Source organism: Myodes glareolus, chromosome 24, assembly GCF_982192425.1.
Source record: "Myodes glareolus chromosome 24, mMyoGla1.1, whole genome shotgun sequence".
NCBI classification, from domain to species: Eukaryota; Metazoa; Chordata; class Mammalia; order Rodentia; family Cricetidae; genus Myodes; species Myodes glareolus.
The window spans coordinates 1061857-1082573 of NC_142049.1; the positions used below are offsets into that span (position 1 = coordinate 1061857).

The window sequence follows — 20717 nt, forward strand, 5'->3', positions numbered from 1 at the left end:
AGATCAATGGTCTTCACTGAGGACCCTGAGGAAGGAGCCCTACAAGGCAAGGGTGTGAGGTCGTGGCTGTACTTGATCCAGGCAAATTCCAGAAAGCTTACTTTGATCTCCTGAGAACAGAACAAGCAGATCGACACGGGAGAGCTTCCTAGGGATGGAAGAGTCAGGGGATGGAGGAACAAGACTGTGACCGAATGCACACAATACTGAAGAATAAGGGAGCATGAGGGTGGGGAGGACTCGGTGCGAGAAGGGTCTGTGGGTCAACTGTTCTGTGAGAGGACCGGGCAGCGATGGGTGTAAGTTAAGAAAGATGAGTTGGGGGATCCTTCTACTAAGCTCTACGCTAGTGGTTCCAGCTTCTGGTCCCACAACACTGATGCTGGGATCGCAGGGAACATATAAAATGTGCCTGGGAGTCTGTGCTGCTGATTCTCAGACTCTGCATTGGGTGCTTTCTGCCATGTGTTATATCAGGGTTCAGTGGCTTCAAACCACCACTCGGGTAGCTCACAACTCTATGAGTTAACAGTTAGAGCTTGGATCTGCTGGAGGGCGCTGCTGCAGTTGGGTTCACACAATGTCTAGGATCTGGTTGGTCTCGGGGGAGTCGGCCGAGATGGCTCGCTCTGGTTCCAACCTTGTGTCTTTACACATAGCAATTTCAGGAAAGCTAAAAAAGGCATCCTGGAAGTCTAAGCACTTACTAACCCCCTGCTTGCACCACAGTTGCTGATGCGCCATTATCCCAAAGAAGTGATGTGGTCAAGCCAAATTCAGTGTGAGAAGGCACAGCGTGAAAGTATAGATCAGAGTGGTTGGATGCATTCAGGGACACTGGGATGGCCTCCCACAGCCTTGCTGTGGTTAATTCCCCACCATTCCTATTACCAACACCGCAAGAGCCTATTCCTGCTTCACAGACACCGTGACTCTATGGCTCCCCAGGGCTGTGGTTCTTAGAATTCGATGTTTTGATGTCAAGACTCTGTGATACTGAAAGTGGAAGACTATTACAGCCGAGGAAGAGCACAAGAGCCCAAGAGAAGGCTGAGGAAGTCATGCAAAGGAAAACCCTGCCTAGACTTCAGCCCCCAGCTCTGTGTCGGAATCAGGCAAATGGCACCAGCAACACACTTCGAGTTAGAAAACCTGGATATAGTTCCTGGGTCATGGCTCATCTGAGACGACCCCAAGGATAGCTTCAAAAGCAATTATGTATATGTATGAGGAGGGTATATGTACATGAATGCTGATACTCCAAACACAGATTTCTTTTATTTGTGACTTTTTTTAAGTGCTGAAAGTGGACCCCAGGGCCTGATCATGCTAGGCAAGTGCTCTACCACTAAGCCACACTCCCAGCCACTCAGACATAGCTCTAACCCAGCCAGTGTTCTCTTAGGGCCAACAGTTATTGAGCTCTGTTTTCTGAGCGATGCAGAAGACCCGCTCATTTCCAATACTGGGAGCCTGAGCCCTGTGCATCTCAGGATCAGGGGTTTGTTCCCAGTTCCTCCAGCTGCATCCACAGCTGCTGAGACCTTCCTTGAGTTTCAAGGAAGCCAAGATTCAAATGGACTCTTGCTCTTGGCCCCTACTTTTATCTGCAAAACAGAAAAAAGAAGAGAACAGGGGAGGGATGGGGTAGGAAAAGAAGGGACTCAACTCTGTTGCTTCCTTTTTCCCACCCTCTCCTGCATCTGAGCATCTGACTCAATGGTATTCTGGGCCAATCACTGATTGTGCTTCAGATTCAGAGACTGTGCCCCTTGGCTTCTCCCAGAACAGTGATGGAGAGGCATGGTGTCTCTACAAGAAAAGGAGGCCAAGGGCAACACAATAAACCATGACAGCTACAGAGGAACCAGGGGCAACCCACTAAAAATCCAGGGAAGGACTGTGGCCTGCTCAGTCACACCCCGGCAGGAGACCAAAGCCAAAAGCTTTGGGCTCCCTGCCCTTTGCTAAATGTAAGTTTCTAATTCTAAATGGGATCTCAAGCTCAGCCCGAAGCACCTTTGTAAGTCATCAAACTCAGTGCAGGACAGTTAGGAAGCATCTTTGTCAGCGGCACATAAGGGGAGGAGGGAGGTAGGGGAAGAGCACTTACACTTCCTCAGGACTCAGCCCACTCATTTATATTAGCCTTTCCCCAGAGGCAGGCCACAGAGTGGAGGAGGGTATTAAATATCAGAGTTATTTAAAAGTCCATTGCCTGCCCCTCCCAAGCAGAGTATGGTCTCTGCTGACTCAACAGAGAAAATGAATCTCGGGCCTATGGATTTTCCTGTGTCTCAAGGCAGTGTGGGAGGAGGGAGGCTGTGATGAGTGACGGAAGAGGGAGGCCCACAGTGAAGCTCCCCCTTCCCAGCCAGGGCAGCACAGAGGTACAAGGGGAGAGGATCTGGGTCTCCCACAGTTATCATGCCATACTGCTGGGGTGCACCTCCACCGCCTTAGAGAAAAGTGGACAGAGAAGCACATGAAAGACACACACACACACACACACACACACACACAGCTTGCAGTCGCTTCCACTGTATGACTAAGCAAGCTAAGGCCTTGACTGCCATGCAGCCAAGTTCAAGGCCACATATGAAGGCGGAAGCACAGATATGAATGAGTTATATACTATTTCTATGCCTATATATCTAAGGAGTCTAGGACTAAGAGGCCCTTTGTCAATATACACTTTTCTTTCTTTTGTTTCAGATAAGGAAGCTGAGGTTTGGAAACAGAGGGGCTTTCCCAAGAGTTTGAGTGATCTTTGAGCATCTCTAAGGGCAATGAGGAGCTGGTGCTTGCTGAGTAAGGGGATGGATGCTGTTGGGTGATCCCAGGGGAGTCACCAACCTCCCTGTGCTCTAGGTGTACAGGGCCATAGAAGAATCAGGGTCTTCTTAAGGAGAAAAAAAGGCCAGAGAGAAGGGACTCGAGCACAGGAGGGACACCAGCTTGCAAGGCTCAGAGAGGAATCCTGAGATCTAGTGGGTTAAGAAACTCAAGAACAAAGGCCCAAGCTAAGCGTGCTGGCAATCCCCTTAAATCCCAGCACTTGAGAGGCAGAGACAAGCATATCTTGACGGCCAATCTGGTCTATGTAGTGAGTTCCAGGTCAGTCACAGCTACATGGTGAGGCCTTGTCTCAGAACACAAACAAATGAACAAAACCCCGAGTCCTGGTTCAGGTCCATGGCTGCCAGTTTCTCTGCTTGGATGTGATGTAGTGCTCTTAGCTCAAGGAGAGTTGGAGAGGGGTCAGCTCACCACCCAGAGGCTCCCAGTCACACTGCTGAGAGAGGAAGCCTGGGGCATAGGAACTATGGGAACTTGAGTTCCTGACCTAGCACTTAACCTTCCAGGTGAGGGTGTCCTGGTACAGTTATAGATGAGGACCCTCACCTTACTGGTCTCAAGCCAGAGACTTTCAGTGAAGGTTCTCTCCCTCATTCCTTCTCTGTGCTGTGCCCTGAGCTCTGCCCTGACCAACAGAGGAATCAGTCTGATCTGGAGTCCCCACTACCGACAGATTAAAAGCCCAAGAATGCTATAACACTCTGATCACTAAATGACAATTCCAGAAAAAGACGGCAAGCACAGCCAGGAGTCGCAAAGGCAATACACAGTCGAGGAACAGACACTTGCATTGACTGAATCGGGGCACAAACAGCCTCAGCCTCGAGGAGACAGATATTTATTAAAACACCTACTGTACACAACTCCCAGAGAGAGGGCTCTTCTTCCAGAGAGCACAGAGAATATGGATCCCCTTGCTCAACGACCGTAGGTTCTTCTTAGGCTTCTCTTCCCCAACTGAGGGGTTTAGCACCAATTAATGAAGGTTGCCTGCTGCCCTGAAGGCCCTTTACCTTGCAGGGGAAGCAGTGAGCAGCAACCAGAAGTCAGCCGCCATGAAAACCTGAGAGGGAGCACGGGCCTTGACAGTGGGCTGCAATCCCTTAAGGGCTGAAGGCAGGTCTCCATGCAGTAAGGCCAAGGAAGCAGACAGTTCCGGTCACTCATTTTTGGAGCACCTGTGCCATGGGAGAAAAGGGACCTGAGATCTCCAACAACCAAGAGCACAGCCCAGGGCTCCATCTGCATGTTTGCCCTTGCATGAGAGTCTGCAAGCTGCCCTCTCTGAGGCTGCAGCTGAAACCTGCTCTGGCCCAGCAAACGCACATTCAAGCACTTAGTTGTACTTCTGAGTCTATGGACGTATGCCACGTTTGTCCTCCAAGCTGCATTCCTATGTGGTCAGGCACGGATGAGCCTGTGCAAGACCAATCTGTTTGAACTTGTGCAAGACCAATCTGTGCAAGTTGTGCAAGCCTACACATGCCCACGTGTGGCCTCACATCCACGTAAGAATAGATTTGTGAGACCGCACATGGGCATGGGTACGTCTGTGTGTGTAAAACCTGCCTTTCTGAGTAGAGGCACACATGGATGTATAAACTCATGTGACCAGGTACACAGGCATGTCTAACTCTAAACGTGAAAATTACTACTGTCACCTTCCAGTAACTGGGAGAGCCATCATAGAGACAGGGAGAGAGAGAGGACTGGGTCAACCCCCAGCATCATTAGCCTGGCCCTTGTTGTTGGTATTTGCTTGAGACCCAGACCACCGCAGGCTGTGCCTCTTAAGTGGTTTCAATCTGCTGGTCGATCTGTTAAATACAACTTCAGGGAAGAAATCAACCAAATATCCCCAATTCAGGAGAAAAATACTGACTGATTCTTGTGGAGAGGAGAGGCTCCATCCCAACCAGCTCTGCCAAGCAAGATACTCGAATGGCCGGGAGATCAAATGTCAGCTTCTCCAACCTGAATAATTCATGCCAAGACTAGGAGACTAGGAATGCTCCGGAGTCTGTCTCTTTAAATCAGGTCTTGAGCTTCCCAGTTCTGGAGAAAGAAAAAGAGAGAGAGAGAGAGAGAGAGAGAGAGAGAGAGAGAGAGAGAGAGAGAGAGAGAGGACAAAAGTAAATAAGTAAAAAAAAAAATCCAGAACAAAACAAGTCCATCAGCAGCTCAGCCCCCATCTCCGTCCTGGATGCTACCACACCCCCATCCCACTCTACAAAACCAGTTCCTGATCTCCCTACTTCTGGAGCCCTTTCCCCCAACCTGCACCCCCCACTCAATACTGACTGGTAGGGGAGTTTGAAGAACAAAGCTGAACAAACATCATATCCTAAGGGTGCTCAGGTGCTGGAGTAGGGTGGGAAAGCAAAGAGCTGAATCTCTCCACCTAACAGTCCCTGGGCCTGGGAGGGGTCCAGCCTGAAGGGTGGAACCAATGGGAGAGGTCCTGGCAGACCCTGAGTTAGGGGCGTGGGAAGTGTGGAGACGGGGGGGGGGGGGGGGCGGGTACTGCAGACTCCTCTCCAGCATGGGACAGAGTCTACAAAAGACTGACGCCCAGGACCTGCAGAGGTGGGGAAACGACCGCGCCTAACGGAACTGGGATCGCAGAAGAGGCAGACAACGCTAGGTATTTTCCAAGCTCTCGCCATTAGCACAGCTCCTTTCCTTAACTACAAGAAGAGTAACTTTCTCAGCCCACCCTCAGCCCCACCTCCTCTTCTAGGAGTAGTAGTTCTAAACGCCTCTCCCACCTAGGGTGGGTACACAGACCCACCTGCCAGGTCAGCCCTCCGGGCCCCGCCCATATGTGCCAGGAGGGAGGAGGGAAAGAACCTGCCTAAACGTAGGGGGTGGGGAAAGAAGCAAGTCAGAGCTCGGGGAGCCAAACTTCTCAGCAGATCGGGAACTAGAGAGCACAGCGGCCCTAAGCCTGCTGCTCCGGAGCCTCCCACCCCGCCTCCCTCGGCGAGGAGGTGCAGAGACTCCGCCGGGGGCGGAGGAGGCGGCCCGGAGGCGGGGAGGGGGAGGCAAACCCTGCCCACTCGGCTTGGAGCCCAGAACGGCCGCGGAAGTCGGAGGCCGGAGCGCAGGGCGACGAGGGCACCGGGGGCGGGGGTCTCCTGCCTGATCCCTATCGCCCCCCAGTCAGCAAAGTGGAGGCTTCTTGGACTTTACAAGCAGAAGAAACAGATCGGGACAGCCAGCCGCTCCGGGTCAAGGTCTAGCCTACCCCCACCCTCCCGTGCCACCCCCACCCCATCATCACCAAGCGCTCCCAACTCACTGGTGAGCGCGGCTGGCCGAGGGCTGGATGCGGGGACGGCCGCGATGGCCCCGCGCGCGGGACAGCGGGGGCTCTGGAGCCCGCTGCCAGGGCTGCTGCTCGTGGCAGCGGCGCTGAGCCGGCCCGCCGCGCCCTGTCCCTTCCAATGCTACTGCTTTGGCAGCCCCCGGCTGCTGTTGCGCTGCGCGTCGGGCGCGGAGCTCCGGCAGCCGCCGCGGGACGTGCCTCCCGACGCGCGCAACCTCACCATCGTGGGCGCCAACCTGACCGTGCTGCGCGCGGCCGCCTTCGCGGGAGGGGACGAGGAGGCGACGGACGGCGTGCGCCTGCCGCTCCTCACTGCGCTGCGCCTCACACACAACAACATCGAAGTGGTGGAGGACGGCGCCTTCGACGGGCTACCCAGTCTGGCGGCGCTCGACCTGAGCCACAACCCGCTTCGCGCCCTGGGAGCCCGTGCCTTCCGCGGGCTGCCTGCGCTGCACTCGCTGCAGCTCAATCACGCGCTGGCGCGGGGCGGCCCCGGGATGCTGGATGCCCTGGACGCCGCGCTCACCCCACTGGCCGAGCTGCGCCTGCTGGGCTTGGCGGGCAATGCGCTTAGTCGCCTGCCGCCCGCTGCGCTTCGCCTGCCTCGCCTGGAGCAGCTGGACGCGCGCATCAATGCACTGACCGGCCTGGGCCCCGACGAGCTGCGCGCGGTCGAGCGCAATGGCGATTTACCCGGACCGCGCCTGCTGCTGGCGGACAACCCGCTGATCTGCGGGTGCACCTTGCGCCCCCTGCTGGCCTGGCTCCACAATGCCACCGAGCGCGTGCCCGACGCGCGCCGCCTGCGCTGCGCCTCCCCGCGCGCGCTGTTCGATCGGCCTTTGATGGACCTGGACGAGGCGCGGCTGGGCTGCGCCGACGGCGATACTAACGAGCGCGGGGAAGAGGTGGATGTCGCTGGCCCGGAGCTGGAAGCCTCTTACGTCTTCTTCGGGCTGGTGCTGGCACTCATCGGCCTCATCTTCCTCATGGTGCTCTACCTAAACCGCCGTGGCATCCAGCGCTGGATGCGCAACTTGCGCGAGGCCTGTAGGGACCAGATGGAGGGCTACCACTATCGCTATGAACAGGATGCAGACCCGCGCCGCGCGCCCACTCCGGCTGCCCCCTCCGGCTCCCGGGCCACTTCCCCGGGCTCTGGTCTTTGAGCCTCACCTCCCTAATGGGAGGGTGTCCCTGTCAGCTGATAACTTTACTGGGACCACCCAACCTTCCCCTGCCTGGCCTGAGCCCTGGAGATGACACACCAACGAATTTGGATCTCTGCAACCTTTGGATCAATCGTAGCATCTCTCCCAACCCAAAATTCTAAGGTGTACTCGTTTTTTCCGTGGCCTAAGAGCTTCCAGGTCAAAAACCCAGAGACGCCCCATCTGTTTCCAGAAACAAACCCTTCCTGTCTGTTCTTCCTGGACCATTGAAATCCCTTCACCCAAAGGTCTACTCAGAGACCCCGCTCTTCCATTTTGAAATCTCTAGCACTTTCTCCACCACAAACGCTTTGAGCCAGACACCTTGGCTAGACTGCACTGACCCCTGTCCCCAGTTAGGAGCCGTCAGTCCTTTTCTCAGAGCTCAGGGGTTCTACATCCCTTCTGGTCTTATCGGAAGGTTTTTTTGTGGAGTTTGAGCCGTTTGTCCCAACCCAGAATTCTGAGCCCTCCATCTCGAAATCCGCATCCGGAGGCTCTGTGGCTTAAGCGGCCTCCTCTAGTCTGGCGTGCTTCATATACTGGTTCTAGCTCAAGCTCCTCTATTCCTTGGCCCTGCCTGGGTTTCAGCTCCAGCCCTGTCCCTCTCGACCCAGGGACATGCCTGGGTGTAGAATCCATCCTTATCCTTTTCAACCGGGGATCTGATGTCCCAACGCTCAATGTTTGCCCTCAGTCTCAAGCTTAGCTCTTCACCTTACCCATCACCGGCACTTTTACCTGCCTCTGCCATTCTCTGATCCGGGTCCAGAGAGGAATCTCCCCCATGGTGGGGTGCTACCCACTGCCCTCCTAGAAGTTCTCCCATCCTGTGGGACAAGGGCAAGCACCCTATGGCACATAGGCAAACCCTGGTGAGGAAGAGAGCATGTGGGGTGTGCAGGGCCTCCCAACCAGGGTCACTGGTCCATCTGGGAAAGAGAGGCTGGGAGCTGCTGTCTGTCTAGTCCGTCTGCGCTCTCTCTCTCACCCATGCAGTCCTCCCCTGGGAACTCCTTGCTACCACCTCTCACGCCTTCTGGAGGAGGATAGAGTCTGACTTCTTGTCTCAGTCACAAGCCTTCCTGGGTCAAGGTCATGGCCTCAGCGCCCTGCCTTCTGCACGATTCCCAAAGCACAACGGTGAGTGAGGAAGGGCCGCCTCCCCTGCTCACCCTCAGTCAGGCAGAATGGCCGGCGGGCGCTACCTCCGCGCAGAAAGTCTCCCTCCTCTGTGTATTGGCTTGAGGCCCGCCTTCCCGCCCTCAACTGAGAAATCTGGACCTCCCTTGGGCTGTTTTCTATAAAGTCTGCAATAATCTCGAATACTCTCTGCTCTTGTAAGTGGTACGGTGTCTGTCTTTCCTACTGACCTTGGGGCCTTGGTGGGAGCGAGAGGTGGCAAGAGGGAATTTGGGGCCATGTCCCTTGTGTGTTCTCTGGAGATGTGGGGGGGGAGGAGAAATGTGGGTTCACAAAGCAAGATTGAGGCTCGATAAGTAGAGGGGCTTTCCACCACTCTCCCAAACCCCCTGCTTTTTGATGGTCTGAAACGGGCTTATCCGCCACCAGCAATGAATTCCACACTTTTTTACACTCCATATCCCTTGGGGGTGAGGGCCTGGAAGGAAATATGTTTAGATTGACTAGCCTCGCCTGGGATGAGCCTCTCGGAAAAGAGACCAGCTACAGAAGAGAGGCAGTTTACTGAGGCAAATTTGTCTGAGGAGCCAGTGGCTGCTCCAGGCCCATCTGCTTGCTAGCCTTTTCGCCTACGGGCGTTGAAGTGGAGCACTGGGTGTACAAAAGGCGGAGAATCAGCAGCCTAGAGGGGGTGGGGCAAAGTGACCCCCCCCCCTTTATAAAGGCAGTGGGAAGCAGGTGGGCCCCGGGCTGGAAGAAGTGGCTCATCTCTTATTTCAGGATTCCCAGAGTTGTTTACTTAGGTCCTCAAAGCCCTGGAATCATGGGCAGAAGTCTAAAATTCCAGCACGTATTTTAAAAAGTTCAGAGCCACGCGTTTCTAGAATGTGCAGCTTCTAAACATTAAAAGGGTCATCCCGGTGCCATTGGAAGCTTGTGCTGTCTTTAGTGGGACACAGTGCACTGCCTCCTCGTCTTCTAGTGGTTGCTGTATCTATCCTCCCTCCTGTTTTCCATGGACATCTGTCACGGACCTTCAGTGTGAGATCTGAGCGTCCTCTAGGAAAGAACAGTGATGTTCTTATCCAGGTTAGGAAACCACCTCTCAACAGCTCACCCCGGTGCTAAAAGTGTACCATAACTGCAGTAAGTCCTAGCAGATAAAGGGTGCCGTTGACTGTGGGCACATTATCGGCAAACAAATGAACCTTTTACATGGTGCCACTTTGGATACTCTGCTAAGAACTTAGTTGTCCTGAGCCATGGAATAGCAGCAGATATTTTAAAAATCAACCAAGGCCTGTTGTATATGATGCAAGGCTTTGTCTTCGTGTCTTTTATGGGCTCCATTAGAAGCCAGCTCCTGGTCATGCCAGCCCATGACCCCAGTCTTTGTCCTCCACAGATATAGCCTCACACTTAGCCTATGCTGAATACAGCTCTGCCAGTCCTAAGGAGCCTAATGACCGGGAGCCCCTGACCCAGCCTAAAAGGACTTTGTAGATGAAGTAGCGTTTGAGCTGAGTTGGGGTTTGTTCTGCTTTGTTTTGTGATGCTAGGAAGGTCAAATCCACATCCTTGCACAGGCTGGGCAATTACTGTACCCCTGAACGACACCCACAAGCCCTTGGTTTGTGTTTCCTCTGGTTGGTTTTGATACAGGGTCTTGCTAAACTGGCCTTGGACTTAAGACCCTCAATTCTCAGCCTCCTCAGTGTTGTGCCTCCAGGAATGAGTCACCCTGACTCCCCCTACCATTCACTCAGTCCAAAGCCTCTCCCAGGAGCTGCTACAAATGAGGGGTGGGGAGAGGCCCAGAGAATGGAGACAGCAGGGAGAGAGTGACAGGGGAAAAGTTATCTCCGGGTGTCTCCTTAGAGAGCAGGTAGGACAGTGAGCAGGCGAGGGTGGGTGTGGGTGGAACTGTCAAGCCTGTGGTAGACATGAACCCTCTGAGCACTTGGAGAGACGGGCAGACTTCCCGGGTTTCTGTGACCCCCATAAGAGGTTCGAAATTGCCAAACTTCTCTGGGAACCTCTGGTGTTGGTGACCCTAGGCCTATCATTGCCCCTCCGACCTAGAGTGAGAGCCGAGGAGGGCCAGGCTTGAGCCTGAGGACCGAGTTCGAATTTGACTAAGCACCCGTCTTCCCAGGCCATCTGAACCCTTGGGCCAAAATATCAGGCAAGTCCTTACCGTGTGCTGGGGAATGCTGCCGAGTAGGTCTCTACCTTTCTAGCCCAGGCTGGCACTGTCCCCTAGAGTCCCTTGTCTCTCTGCAGCTCTGTCTTTCTTCCCTTCAGGCTGTGACCTCTGGAGACACTGCCTCTGACTGAAGGCCTTCTCCATCTTCATTAAATCGGCCTGGCAGATGCTTGGCCCTGATTTACTGGCATGGCCTTTCTTAGGCTGAGAGAAGCGAGGGGGGCAGTTAATAACGCTGCTCCACAACCTCACCCCACCTAGTGCGCCCACTCACTTCCCTCAGCATCCTGTGGGGGGCAGCTTTTCCGGGGATTGAAGATAAAAGATGTTCAATGCACTTTTCCTTGAATGGGCATGGAGACCAAAGCTCAGAGTGCACAGGAGCTGCTTCGGATCACACAGAGGCCAGAATTCCTGCCTCCAAGGCTGGTCTGCCCCAAGTACTTGGTAGGTCTATCACCTCTGGATTCAGCATCCTCTTATTCCCGTGGTACCACTTCCAGAAGCCAGGATGAACCATGGAAACCTAGGGAGGAAAAAAGACAGCCCACAGTTGGGGGTGGGGTGGGGGCACCATCAGTTGCTTCAGACAGGTTGAAAGAGTCCTGATCATGGTCGGGGGCCATGTCTGTTGTGAGGGGAGCAAGGGGCTGATCCTGGATGCTTGAGCTCAAGTCCCTGCCTTTCAACCCACCCTTCTTCCTCCTGCATTGGCTCTGCTGAACACCTGTTGAGCTCAGGGCTCACATACAAGAACCAGATCTTACTGCTGTTCTGGGTCCAGATGGTGCCATGCAGGGTCACTGTGAATGTGGCCATGCAAACATAGGATGTCAGGGAAGTCCCTGAGTTGGCCACTCACGCTGGGAAACTTCGATAGAAAAGGACTTACTATCAATAATCACATGGAAAAATTAAAAAATAATATTTTTATTACTAAGAAAGCCAGACATGGTGGCACACAAACCACAGGTGTCTGGAGGCAATGCAGGAGGATCACCAAAAGTCTGAGGGCATCTTAGGCCAGAATGAGACCTCAAACAACAGCAACAGCCGCGGGTACTGGAGAGTAGCTCAGTGCCTACAAGTACTTACTGCTGTGGTAGAGGACCAGGATTCAGACCCCAGCGCCCATGTCAGGCAGCTCACACCTGCTGCAGAGGACCTCTCACACACCCACGTGAATGCACAAATGCATGCAGACAAAAATAAATAAAATTTAAAATGCTTTTTCATTTAAATCTCAAAAGAAGAAGAAGAAGAAGAAGAAGAAGAAGAAGAAGAAGAAGAAGAAGAAGAAGAAGAAGAAGAAGAAGAAGAAGCAGCAGGGACTGAAGAGATGGTTCAAAGGTTAAGATCACTTGCTGTTCTTCCAGTAATGCCACTTTGGTTCCCAGTGCCTACACTGGGGGGCAGAACTGCCTGTAACTTCATATCCAAGTCTTTTTCTAGTATTGAAGCACCTGTACATATATTCCATACACATAGAGATACACACATACAAAAAATAAAAACTTAAAATGTTTATTTAAAAAAAAAAGGCAGACTAGGGCTGCAGCTTAATTGGGGGAGTACTTTCCTAGCATGTACCAAACCCTGGCCTTGGTCCCTAAAACTACATAGATGGGATGTCGTAGCATATGCCTGCATGCCTGCAATTCCTGCAATTGGGAGATGGAGGCAAAAAGATCATTTCAAGGTCATCCTTGGCATCATAAAAAGTTTCAAGTCACTCTGGGCTACATGTAACCCTGCTTTTAAAGAGGATTCTACAGCTACATCTCTCTCTCTCTCTCTCTCTCTCTCTCTCTCTCTCTCTCTCTGTGTGTGTGTGTGTGTGTGTGTGTGTGTGTGTGTGTGTAATCAAAGAGGGGCAAGGATTACTTAGAGCTGTGTACACTGCAGGCCTCGGACCCAGTGACATTTGACAAAGAGGGAGAGAAAGTGCTCAACTGCTGGGCTGGACCAGCTAGTCTCCCAGAACCGCGTGACTAATGTCCTCCCTTTCTTGTTCTCTGGCCATGAGAGCTCCTCCTCACATCTTGGGGGTGCAGCCAGCTGTCCCCAGCCCTGAGCCTCCATTAGCACAGCACCCTCTTCCAGCATAGCATCAGGACTCTCCCTGTTGTGCGTCCAGTCTTTTGCCTGTACTGGCCACTTTTCTTGCCCCTTGCCCACATCAGGACGGGGGAAACTGTCTTCCTTTTAGGTCCTCACCCTAGTACACAGAAAATATTTTCAGAACTCCGTGAGCCTCAGTCCTACCCAGCAGATATACATATCCAAAGGGAGAGGATCACACAGGGCGCTCTGACCTCCCTCCCTGCACTTCTCTACTCCCACAGCCCCCCACCTCATTAAACTGTGATTGTGATGATTTAAGATGCCTGGGAGGCAGGTTCCTCCCTACTGTTTCACAAAGGGAATAAACTTCATGAAGATGCCTGTGGTCTTGTCTCTTGGGAGGCAGAAGTAGTCCGATCAGGAGTTCAAAGCCAGCCTCAACTGTTCCAAGACCAACCAGAGCAACCTGAGCTCCGCCCCCGCAACGCTAAAACAAACTTTCGGAGTGTGACCCTGCAAAACATAATTTAGACTTGGCTTCTTCACTTCATTTTTGAATAAGATTTAACCTTCTGGCTCTCTTTTGGATACTTTTTCAGGGTCCTGCCTGGGAAGAGCCTTCCCAAGCTTTTCAGTGTGTCTTCTGCATTTCGGGGAACCCGAAGAGACATCTATTGGCAGAGGCGTTGCTGGGTGATTTCCCCCGTTCTCTTTTCTTGACATCCAGGCGCCATCTGCTGGTCGAAATGGGACAGTTCCTTTCTTCTTTCAGGCCACTATCCATGCATGAGGTATCGAAGCCCATAGGAACTGCTAAGAAGCTAAGAATACAGTTTCGAGTAAAGTAGAGAAAATAAAATGTGACGTCACCCAGAATTTTCTATATGTTAGAGATCTTTCTAGACGCTATTTTTCTTTTAACCTGTTACCCTGGTGGCAGTTCCTGCCTCACAGATGAGGAGCATAGGTCACAAGGAGATGAATATGGCTAATAAGATCAAGATCATATAAGGTTTATAAGAGGCCAGTGGGCTTAGGACCCAGACAGTGAGCTCCACAGCCGTACTCTAGACTTCTTAGGAGGGAAACGGGAGCAAGGATAGTAGGAAAGGACCGCCTTTGAGTGAAGTAGCCATGGTAGGCTCTTCTGAGAAACCAGCTGGGAAAGACCCACCCAGGAAGAAACATCCAGGGCTGAGAGACGGAGATCGAAATTTCCAGAATCGGTTGGGGGTGAACTCTGGCCCTGAGTACCTCTCTAGTCTGTTCCCTTTTCAGTTCCACGGCCAACTCTGCGTCTCTCAAAGAGATAGTGCCCTGCTACCTTCGTGACTTCCTCCCTGCAGCGCCCCTCCTGGTCCATGCTCAACACTGCAGCCTGACTGATGGCGGGGACACATTAACAGGATCTTTCTTGCCACTACCCCATTCTTTTCTGGGTGGTGACCTCCTCCCTCTGGCTGCTGCCAGCTCTCCCAGCCCCCTTCATCCCAGTATGGCAAAGGTCTTACAGTTATCTACAGGTTCAGGCTGTCTCTCCCGTAAGCATCCTCCCTGTGTGCCCATGGAACGTCCACAGCTCCTCCTCACACACTTACCTCTGCCCTATCCTTCGACATTCACTCCAGACTTCTCTTCCTTCCAGAAGCCTATCTGATAGCCCTCTCAGCCACCCCAACAGAGCATGAAGACCTTCCTTAGCGTGGCATGCTGTGCTACGTGGCAACGCCACTCCGCCGCAAGTCCAAACTTTGATCTTATCCTCTATAGATGCACAAGCAATTGGAGGGCGATTGCCACAAACCCAGCAAATGGCGCAAACCAATACACAATTATATTGATAGTGATCTCTTACTTGTTCAGCCTGCCTGCCTACCTTCCTCCTCCTCTCTGGTTCTTTCGGAGGCAGGGACTCCCTATGCAGCCAAGGACTTCTGAGCACCGAGATTGCGAGCATGTACTGACCGCTATACCTGTCTTCATTTATTTTTCTTTCATGTTGAAATTTAGACAGTTAAACTCTACCCTTTGGGGGAGATGGATCTAAGAGTTTTGAAGAGATATAAAACAAGTCCCTATCTTCACACAGTCCCAGCCACTGGCAAGCACTGGCCCTCTTTCCCACTCCACAGTGGTCCCTTTACCCATATGTGTAAGCAGAACACAGATCCTTTTAAACTTACTTTGTCCATGTAGCATAATCCATCAAAGACTCGTACTGTGTGTATTATAGGTAGGTTGTTCATTCCCATCAAGGAGTACCATTCCACTGAGTTCAATAGTCTACTCATTAGGTGAATGAAGAACATTTAACTTCTACTTTGGATTTCCATTTTGTTCTGTTTTGTGACAGAGTCTCACTATGTAGCCCGGGCTGGACCTGAACTGTAGCCTTCTGTGCCACCTTTCTAGTTTTGGACACTTGTGGACGTCTGTAGGGTTATAGCCCTTGTGGATGCCTGTGTTAAGATTTTTTTGTGAAATCATCATCAGTCTCTCAGCATTAAGTGTTAGATTTATTTATTAATTATGTATAAAATATTCTGTCTACATGCATGCTTCAGGCCAGAAGAGGGCACCAAATCTCATTGCAGATGGTTGTTAGCCATCATGTGGTTATTGAGAATTGAACTCAGAATCTCGGAAAGAGCAGTCAGTGTTCTTAACCTCTGAGCTCTGAGCCATCTCTCCAGCCCAGCTGTGGGGTTTTAAACATACATTTATTTACTTATTTATTTGGGGACATGTTCACGGTGCCATGTGAGGGTCAGAGAACAACTTACAGAAGTTGGTTCTCCCCTTCCATCCTGTGGGTTGAGTGTCTAACCGCGGTCAGAGGTTGGCCAGGAAGCAACTTTACCCACTGAGCCATCTCACTGGCCCAGTTGTGAGTTTTGTAGATGTCCTTTATTGGTGGTTTAAGATTTTCCGGGGAAAGATGGCTAAGGGTAAAGACACTTGCCACCAAACCTGACGACACACATGGTGGAAAAGGAAAACCAATTCTAGTCTAACCTATGACTCCCACACATGTTCTGTGGGATGCACATACTCACAACACATACACAAAATAAATAAATATAAATAATAAATATGGTTTTATTTTGCTGTACGCTATTGGACTTGAATATACACCTTTATCCCTCATCCATGCCTGGTGCCCAGAGGGGCCAGAAAAAGTGTTGGATCCCCAGGAACTGGAGTTACAGAGGGTTGTGAGTTGCCATGAAGGTGCTGGGAACTGAACTCGGAATTCTGTGAGAAGATAACGTGCTTTTTAACTGCTGATCCATCACTCCAGCCCCTAAATATGATTTCTTTTAAAAAAAACATTTTTCTAAGTTTTTTTTGGTTTAAAATCATAAATGGAGGATATTGTCTTTCAAGTGTCTTTTCTGAATCTACCAAGATCATCACCATTTTAACCCTCTCTCATGAACTTAAATATTCGTTCTTATTTTTATTTTTTTTGCCCTGGAATAGAAGAGTTGTTAGTAGTAACAGTGGTGCATTTGAGACAGGATCTGTGTAGCCCTGGCTGTCCTGGAGCTCGTTCTGTAGACCAGGCTGACCTCGAACTCAGAGATCTGCTGCCTCTGCCTCCCAAGTTCTGGGATAATATTACTGTATTGTATTGGGTTACATAAGGCCATTTTCGTGCAAATTTATGGGCACAGGCTGAGCGCATCCCCCATGGTCTACTGCCCTCCCTTTTCAGTTCTTCTTTTCATTTAATTCTATATTTGTTCAGAACAATATTTTCTCTTCTTTTTTGGTGAATTCCTCTCTGAGCCATTTAGAAGTGTTGCTTGATTTCCAAATACCTGCAGACTTCCCAGATACATTTTTTTTGGTGTTAAATTTCCAGTTTATTTCTGTGTTGATCAGAGAAAAAAAATTATGAGCTAAAAATTTTAAGTTTACTAAGGATCTCTTTAGGCACAGAAAATACAAGCTATGTATTTGAGAAGAATACTTCTGTTTTGTTTGGGGGTAAAATATGCAATGATGTCTTCCAGGCCACGCTAATATCAATTAGCTCATTCAGACCTTCTGTACCCTCTTCTGCCTTAGTCGGCTGATGAGAGAGGGGTACTTAGGTTCGTACATTTCTCCTTTCTGCTCCACCCCTTGTTACACCACATATCTGGACACACAATGGTCAGGTGCACTTTGCGTTTAGGGTTATCACGTCTTGACAAACTGACACACTTACTAGTGCACAAACCCTTCACTAACTCTGTTAACATTTCTTGTTCTGAAATCTACTTTGTCAATTACTAATATTGCCATTAATTGTGCTTTTTTATCGTTTGCATGGGGTAGCTTTCCTAACTTTTGAGGGGCCGTTTTGTTTTGGGTCTAGAACTGAAGTTAGCCTGCTGTGACCTCTTGACTGCTGGGATTTTAGGTGTGAAACAATACACCTGGCCTTCAAAATTTAAGACATCAGTCAGCTGGTAGCTCACGCCTTTCATCCCAGCACTCAGAAGGCAGAGGCAAGAGGATCTCTGTATGTCTGAGGCCAGCCTGGTCTACACCATGAGTTCCAGGACAGTCAGCAGCCAGAGCTACATAGTGAGACTCTGTTTTGAAAAAAAAAAGAAAAAGAAAAAAAAAGAAAAAGAAATTTTAGTATGTCCCTTGTCTTTATAGGTAAAGTAGGTTTCTTTCTCTCTTTTTTTGCAATCTTTTTTAATTGATTCCCCTCCCTGCCTCTCCCTTCCCCTCCAACTCTCTCCCAAGGTCCCCATTTAAAGCAGGTTTCTCTTTTTTAAAGATTTATTTATTTATTGTGTATATGATGTGTTGCATGCATGCTAGACAAGGGCACCAGATCTCATCATAGATGGTTGAGAGCCACCATGTGGTTGCTGGGAATTGAACTCAGGATCTCTGAAAGAGCAGCCAGTGCTCTTAACCTCTGAGCCATCTCTTCAGTCCCTTAAAGAAGGTTTCTTATAGACAGAATTTAGTTAGATGATAAATCTGTTCTGGCAATCTCTGCCACTAATTTGTTGTGTTTAGTCCATTTTCGTTTGTTATAGTTACTGATATATTTGGTTTTAATTTTTTTAAAAAAAATACTATTTTTATTTTTCTGTTTTTTCCATCTATTTTTCTTTTTGTAGTTGTCTCTGATTTCCTGCCTTCTTTTGAAATATCTGAATTAATTTTTAATATGCTATTGTTTCTATTTTCATTTATAGATGTGTTTCTATCTTGAGTTGTTGCTCCAGGGATCACAGTATGCACACCTTTTCCTGGTCTACTTAGGGTTATTACTTCATCACTTCAAGTATAATAGTATTTTTACATTTTTTCATCACATGTGTTTATGCGTGTGTTCACGCACATGTATATATGAGTATGCACACACAACATACTTGTGAAGTTCACAGGACAACATGTAGGGGTGGATTAATTCCTTCTGCTCTATGGGTTCTTGAGATCAATCTCTGGTCATCAGACTCGGTGGTAGGCATCTTTACATCCTGAGCCTTCTCGACAGCCCTCAAATATAATACAGAAGATGCGTGAATAAATAAGTTCTTAATTTCCCTCACATTACAGATGTGTTATGGTGTTAATTCTCTGTCAGGAATGGCAACCATGCCAGCATTACGGTCTTTCTTCCTTTTGCCCTAAAGAACAATCAACAGAACCTTGTATTTTTACCCAAATCATCACCATGTCTGTCACGTTTAATTCCTGAAAATTTGAGCTCATCCTTGTCATAATTTCCCTTCAACCTGAAAAAAAGTTTTATTTGCTTTTTTTTTAAAAAAAAAAAATAAGTGTGGTGATATGTCCTTTTGGTCTTTATTGATCTGAGAATCTGTTTTACAAAGACTCATGGAGAGTGATTTTTTTTTTTTTTACTGAATATGAAGTTTGGAGTCTACATTTCTGTTAACCTTTTAAATCTAGTTCATGTATTTTTGACTTCCATGTTTTCCCCTGAGAAACCTGTGTTCAGACAGTAATTCTTTAAATGGAAGAACATTCCAGAATACATCATTTTCTCTAGTGGCTTTCAAGAGTTTTAACTTGATCTTGGGTTGTAGGAGTTTCATGATATTTGTCTATACATTGTTTTTCTTCTACAAATGGTGAGGTTTAATCTTAACTGTCAACTCTGTAGGATCTGGAATCATGTGGAAGGCATACCTCTGGGTGTGTCCGTGGTATGTCTCCAGAGAGGAGTGACTGAGAGGTGGAAGGGATGCACCCTCAGAGTAGGTGGCATTTCCCAGCAGGTGGCCAAGGAAGAAACAGCTCTGCCTGTCCCTTACTTAGTTCCTGCGAAAGTGCGGGAGTGTGTCTGACACTGCTGCCGCCATGGATGCTGACCCGCTCCGTCCTCTACTGACATCAGACTCCAGCCCCTTCCGTTTTCCAGGGTGGCCTGGATGCCAGCGATTCCCTAGAAATCCTCCGGGCCTTCAATACCAGACTGGAGCTCCGGAGGCAGCCAGCTTTGTAGGTAGAGTAGTTACTAGGTTCTCCACCTCTCCAGCAAACAGAAAACCATGGTTGGGTTACCCAGGCCATAACACGTAAGCCCATCTGAGAAATTCCCTGCATAATACGTGCATCCTATGGTTCTCATCCTTCACAGAATCCTGCCTAATTCACTTCTCGAATATGTTAATGTGTGTCTTCCATCAGGTTGGGGTGGGGAGCAGGTAGCAGCCATTATTTCCTCAAATATTGCTTTTTCTGCACCAATGTCTTTCTCCTCTGCTCTGAGTATCAAATGACAATGAAACTCTATGACCAGGCCCCACAAGTTCCCCACACACAGGACCCCACGGCTCTGTTAACTCTAAAAGAAATGCATCCCTCCTTTTTCACAGATAGAAAAATTCTATCATCTGTCTTCAAATTCAGTGAATTTTCTGTTACCTCCCTTTTGTGAACCTAGCCAGTGTGTATTTTATTTCAGTTACTTTTTAATCCTAAAATCTGTTTTGTTAATTTCCCTATAGTTTCTGTATCTCTGCTTTGTACAACTGTCTTCCTAGCCATTTAAATTCTAAACTGCCACCTCTGATAATAATCTTAGCATGAAAGTCTTCTTAGAGTTGGTGCCTTTTGTAATTTTTATCCTAAGTCCTGGTCACTGTGTGTGCATGTGCGTGCTTACAATAATTTTAGATCATGTTCTGGACAGTGTAAATGTTATGTTGTGTAGACTATGGGCCCTGTTATAATCATCTGTGGAATGTTGATGTTGCCAAGGCTGTCTCAAGAAGCAACCAATGGCTGGTGAGATGGCTTGGTGTGGAACCACACTTGCTGCTCGAGCCTGTCGGCCTGAGTGTGAGCACCCATGCTCACCTGAGTGTGAGCACCCATGCTCACCTGAGTGTGAGCACCCATGCTCACCTGAGTGTGAGCACCCATGCTCACGTAAAAGTCGACGGAGAAAACCAACTCCACAAGGTTGTCTTCTGACCTCCACGTGTGCGCTCTCTCTCTCTCTCTCTCTCTCTCTTTCTCGGGGTCGTGGCATCTATAACCCTCTTCTGACTTCCTTGGGCACTGGGTATGCACATGGTACATACACACATGCAGGCAAAATGCTCCCACACAAAAAAAATAAAATAAATACATCTAAGCATCAACAAAAAAGATAAATGCCCAAATATTCCTCCTGTCCTGCTTTGTCTGTACGAGAGATAAAGGAATGACCCACATATGGCTACGCAGAAGGACAAGGCCTTGACATAAGTTGACACAATTTTTACAGGAATATGAAAAATAAATTTTCATCACATAATCATTTTTTAAATTATCATATTCATGGGCCTCTTTTTTTTCTTTCTTTCCTTTATTTTATTTTTTTTTTTTGAGACAGGGTCTCACTATGTAGCTAGATAGACCCAGAACTCACTAT

The 20717-nt window shown here is 49.4% G+C and overlaps 1 protein-coding gene and 1 long non-coding RNA gene across 2 annotated transcripts; one reads left to right on the forward strand and one right to left on the reverse strand.

Moving 5' to 3' along the window:
* Positions 1 to 3680: 3680 nt before the first annotated feature.
* Positions 3681 to 4911, reverse strand: LOC125401094 (uncharacterized). Its single transcript, XR_007232207.3, has 2 exons — positions 4742 to 4911; positions 3681 to 4037 (listed from the first exon to the last, which is right to left on the reverse strand). It is a non-coding gene; the product is annotated as an uncharacterized LOC125401094 (long non-coding RNA).
* Positions 4912 to 5422: 511 nt separating this feature from the next.
* Tpbgl (trophoblast glycoprotein like) lies at positions 5423 to 8727 on the forward strand. The gene has a single exon (XM_048435294.3). The coding sequence runs from the start codon at positions 6205 to 6207 to the stop codon at positions 7357 to 7359; it is 1155 nt and encodes a 384-aa protein (XP_048291251.3). The 5' UTR covers positions 5423 to 6204; the 3' UTR covers positions 7360 to 8727.
* Positions 8728 to 20717: the final 11990 nt, after the last annotated feature.

Excerpts from the sequence above, each read along its gene's own strand:
- Tpbgl (XM_048435294.3), top strand. The coding sequence starts at position 6,205 with ATGGCCCCGCGCGCGGGACAGCGGGGGCTCTGGAGCCCGCTGCCAGGG.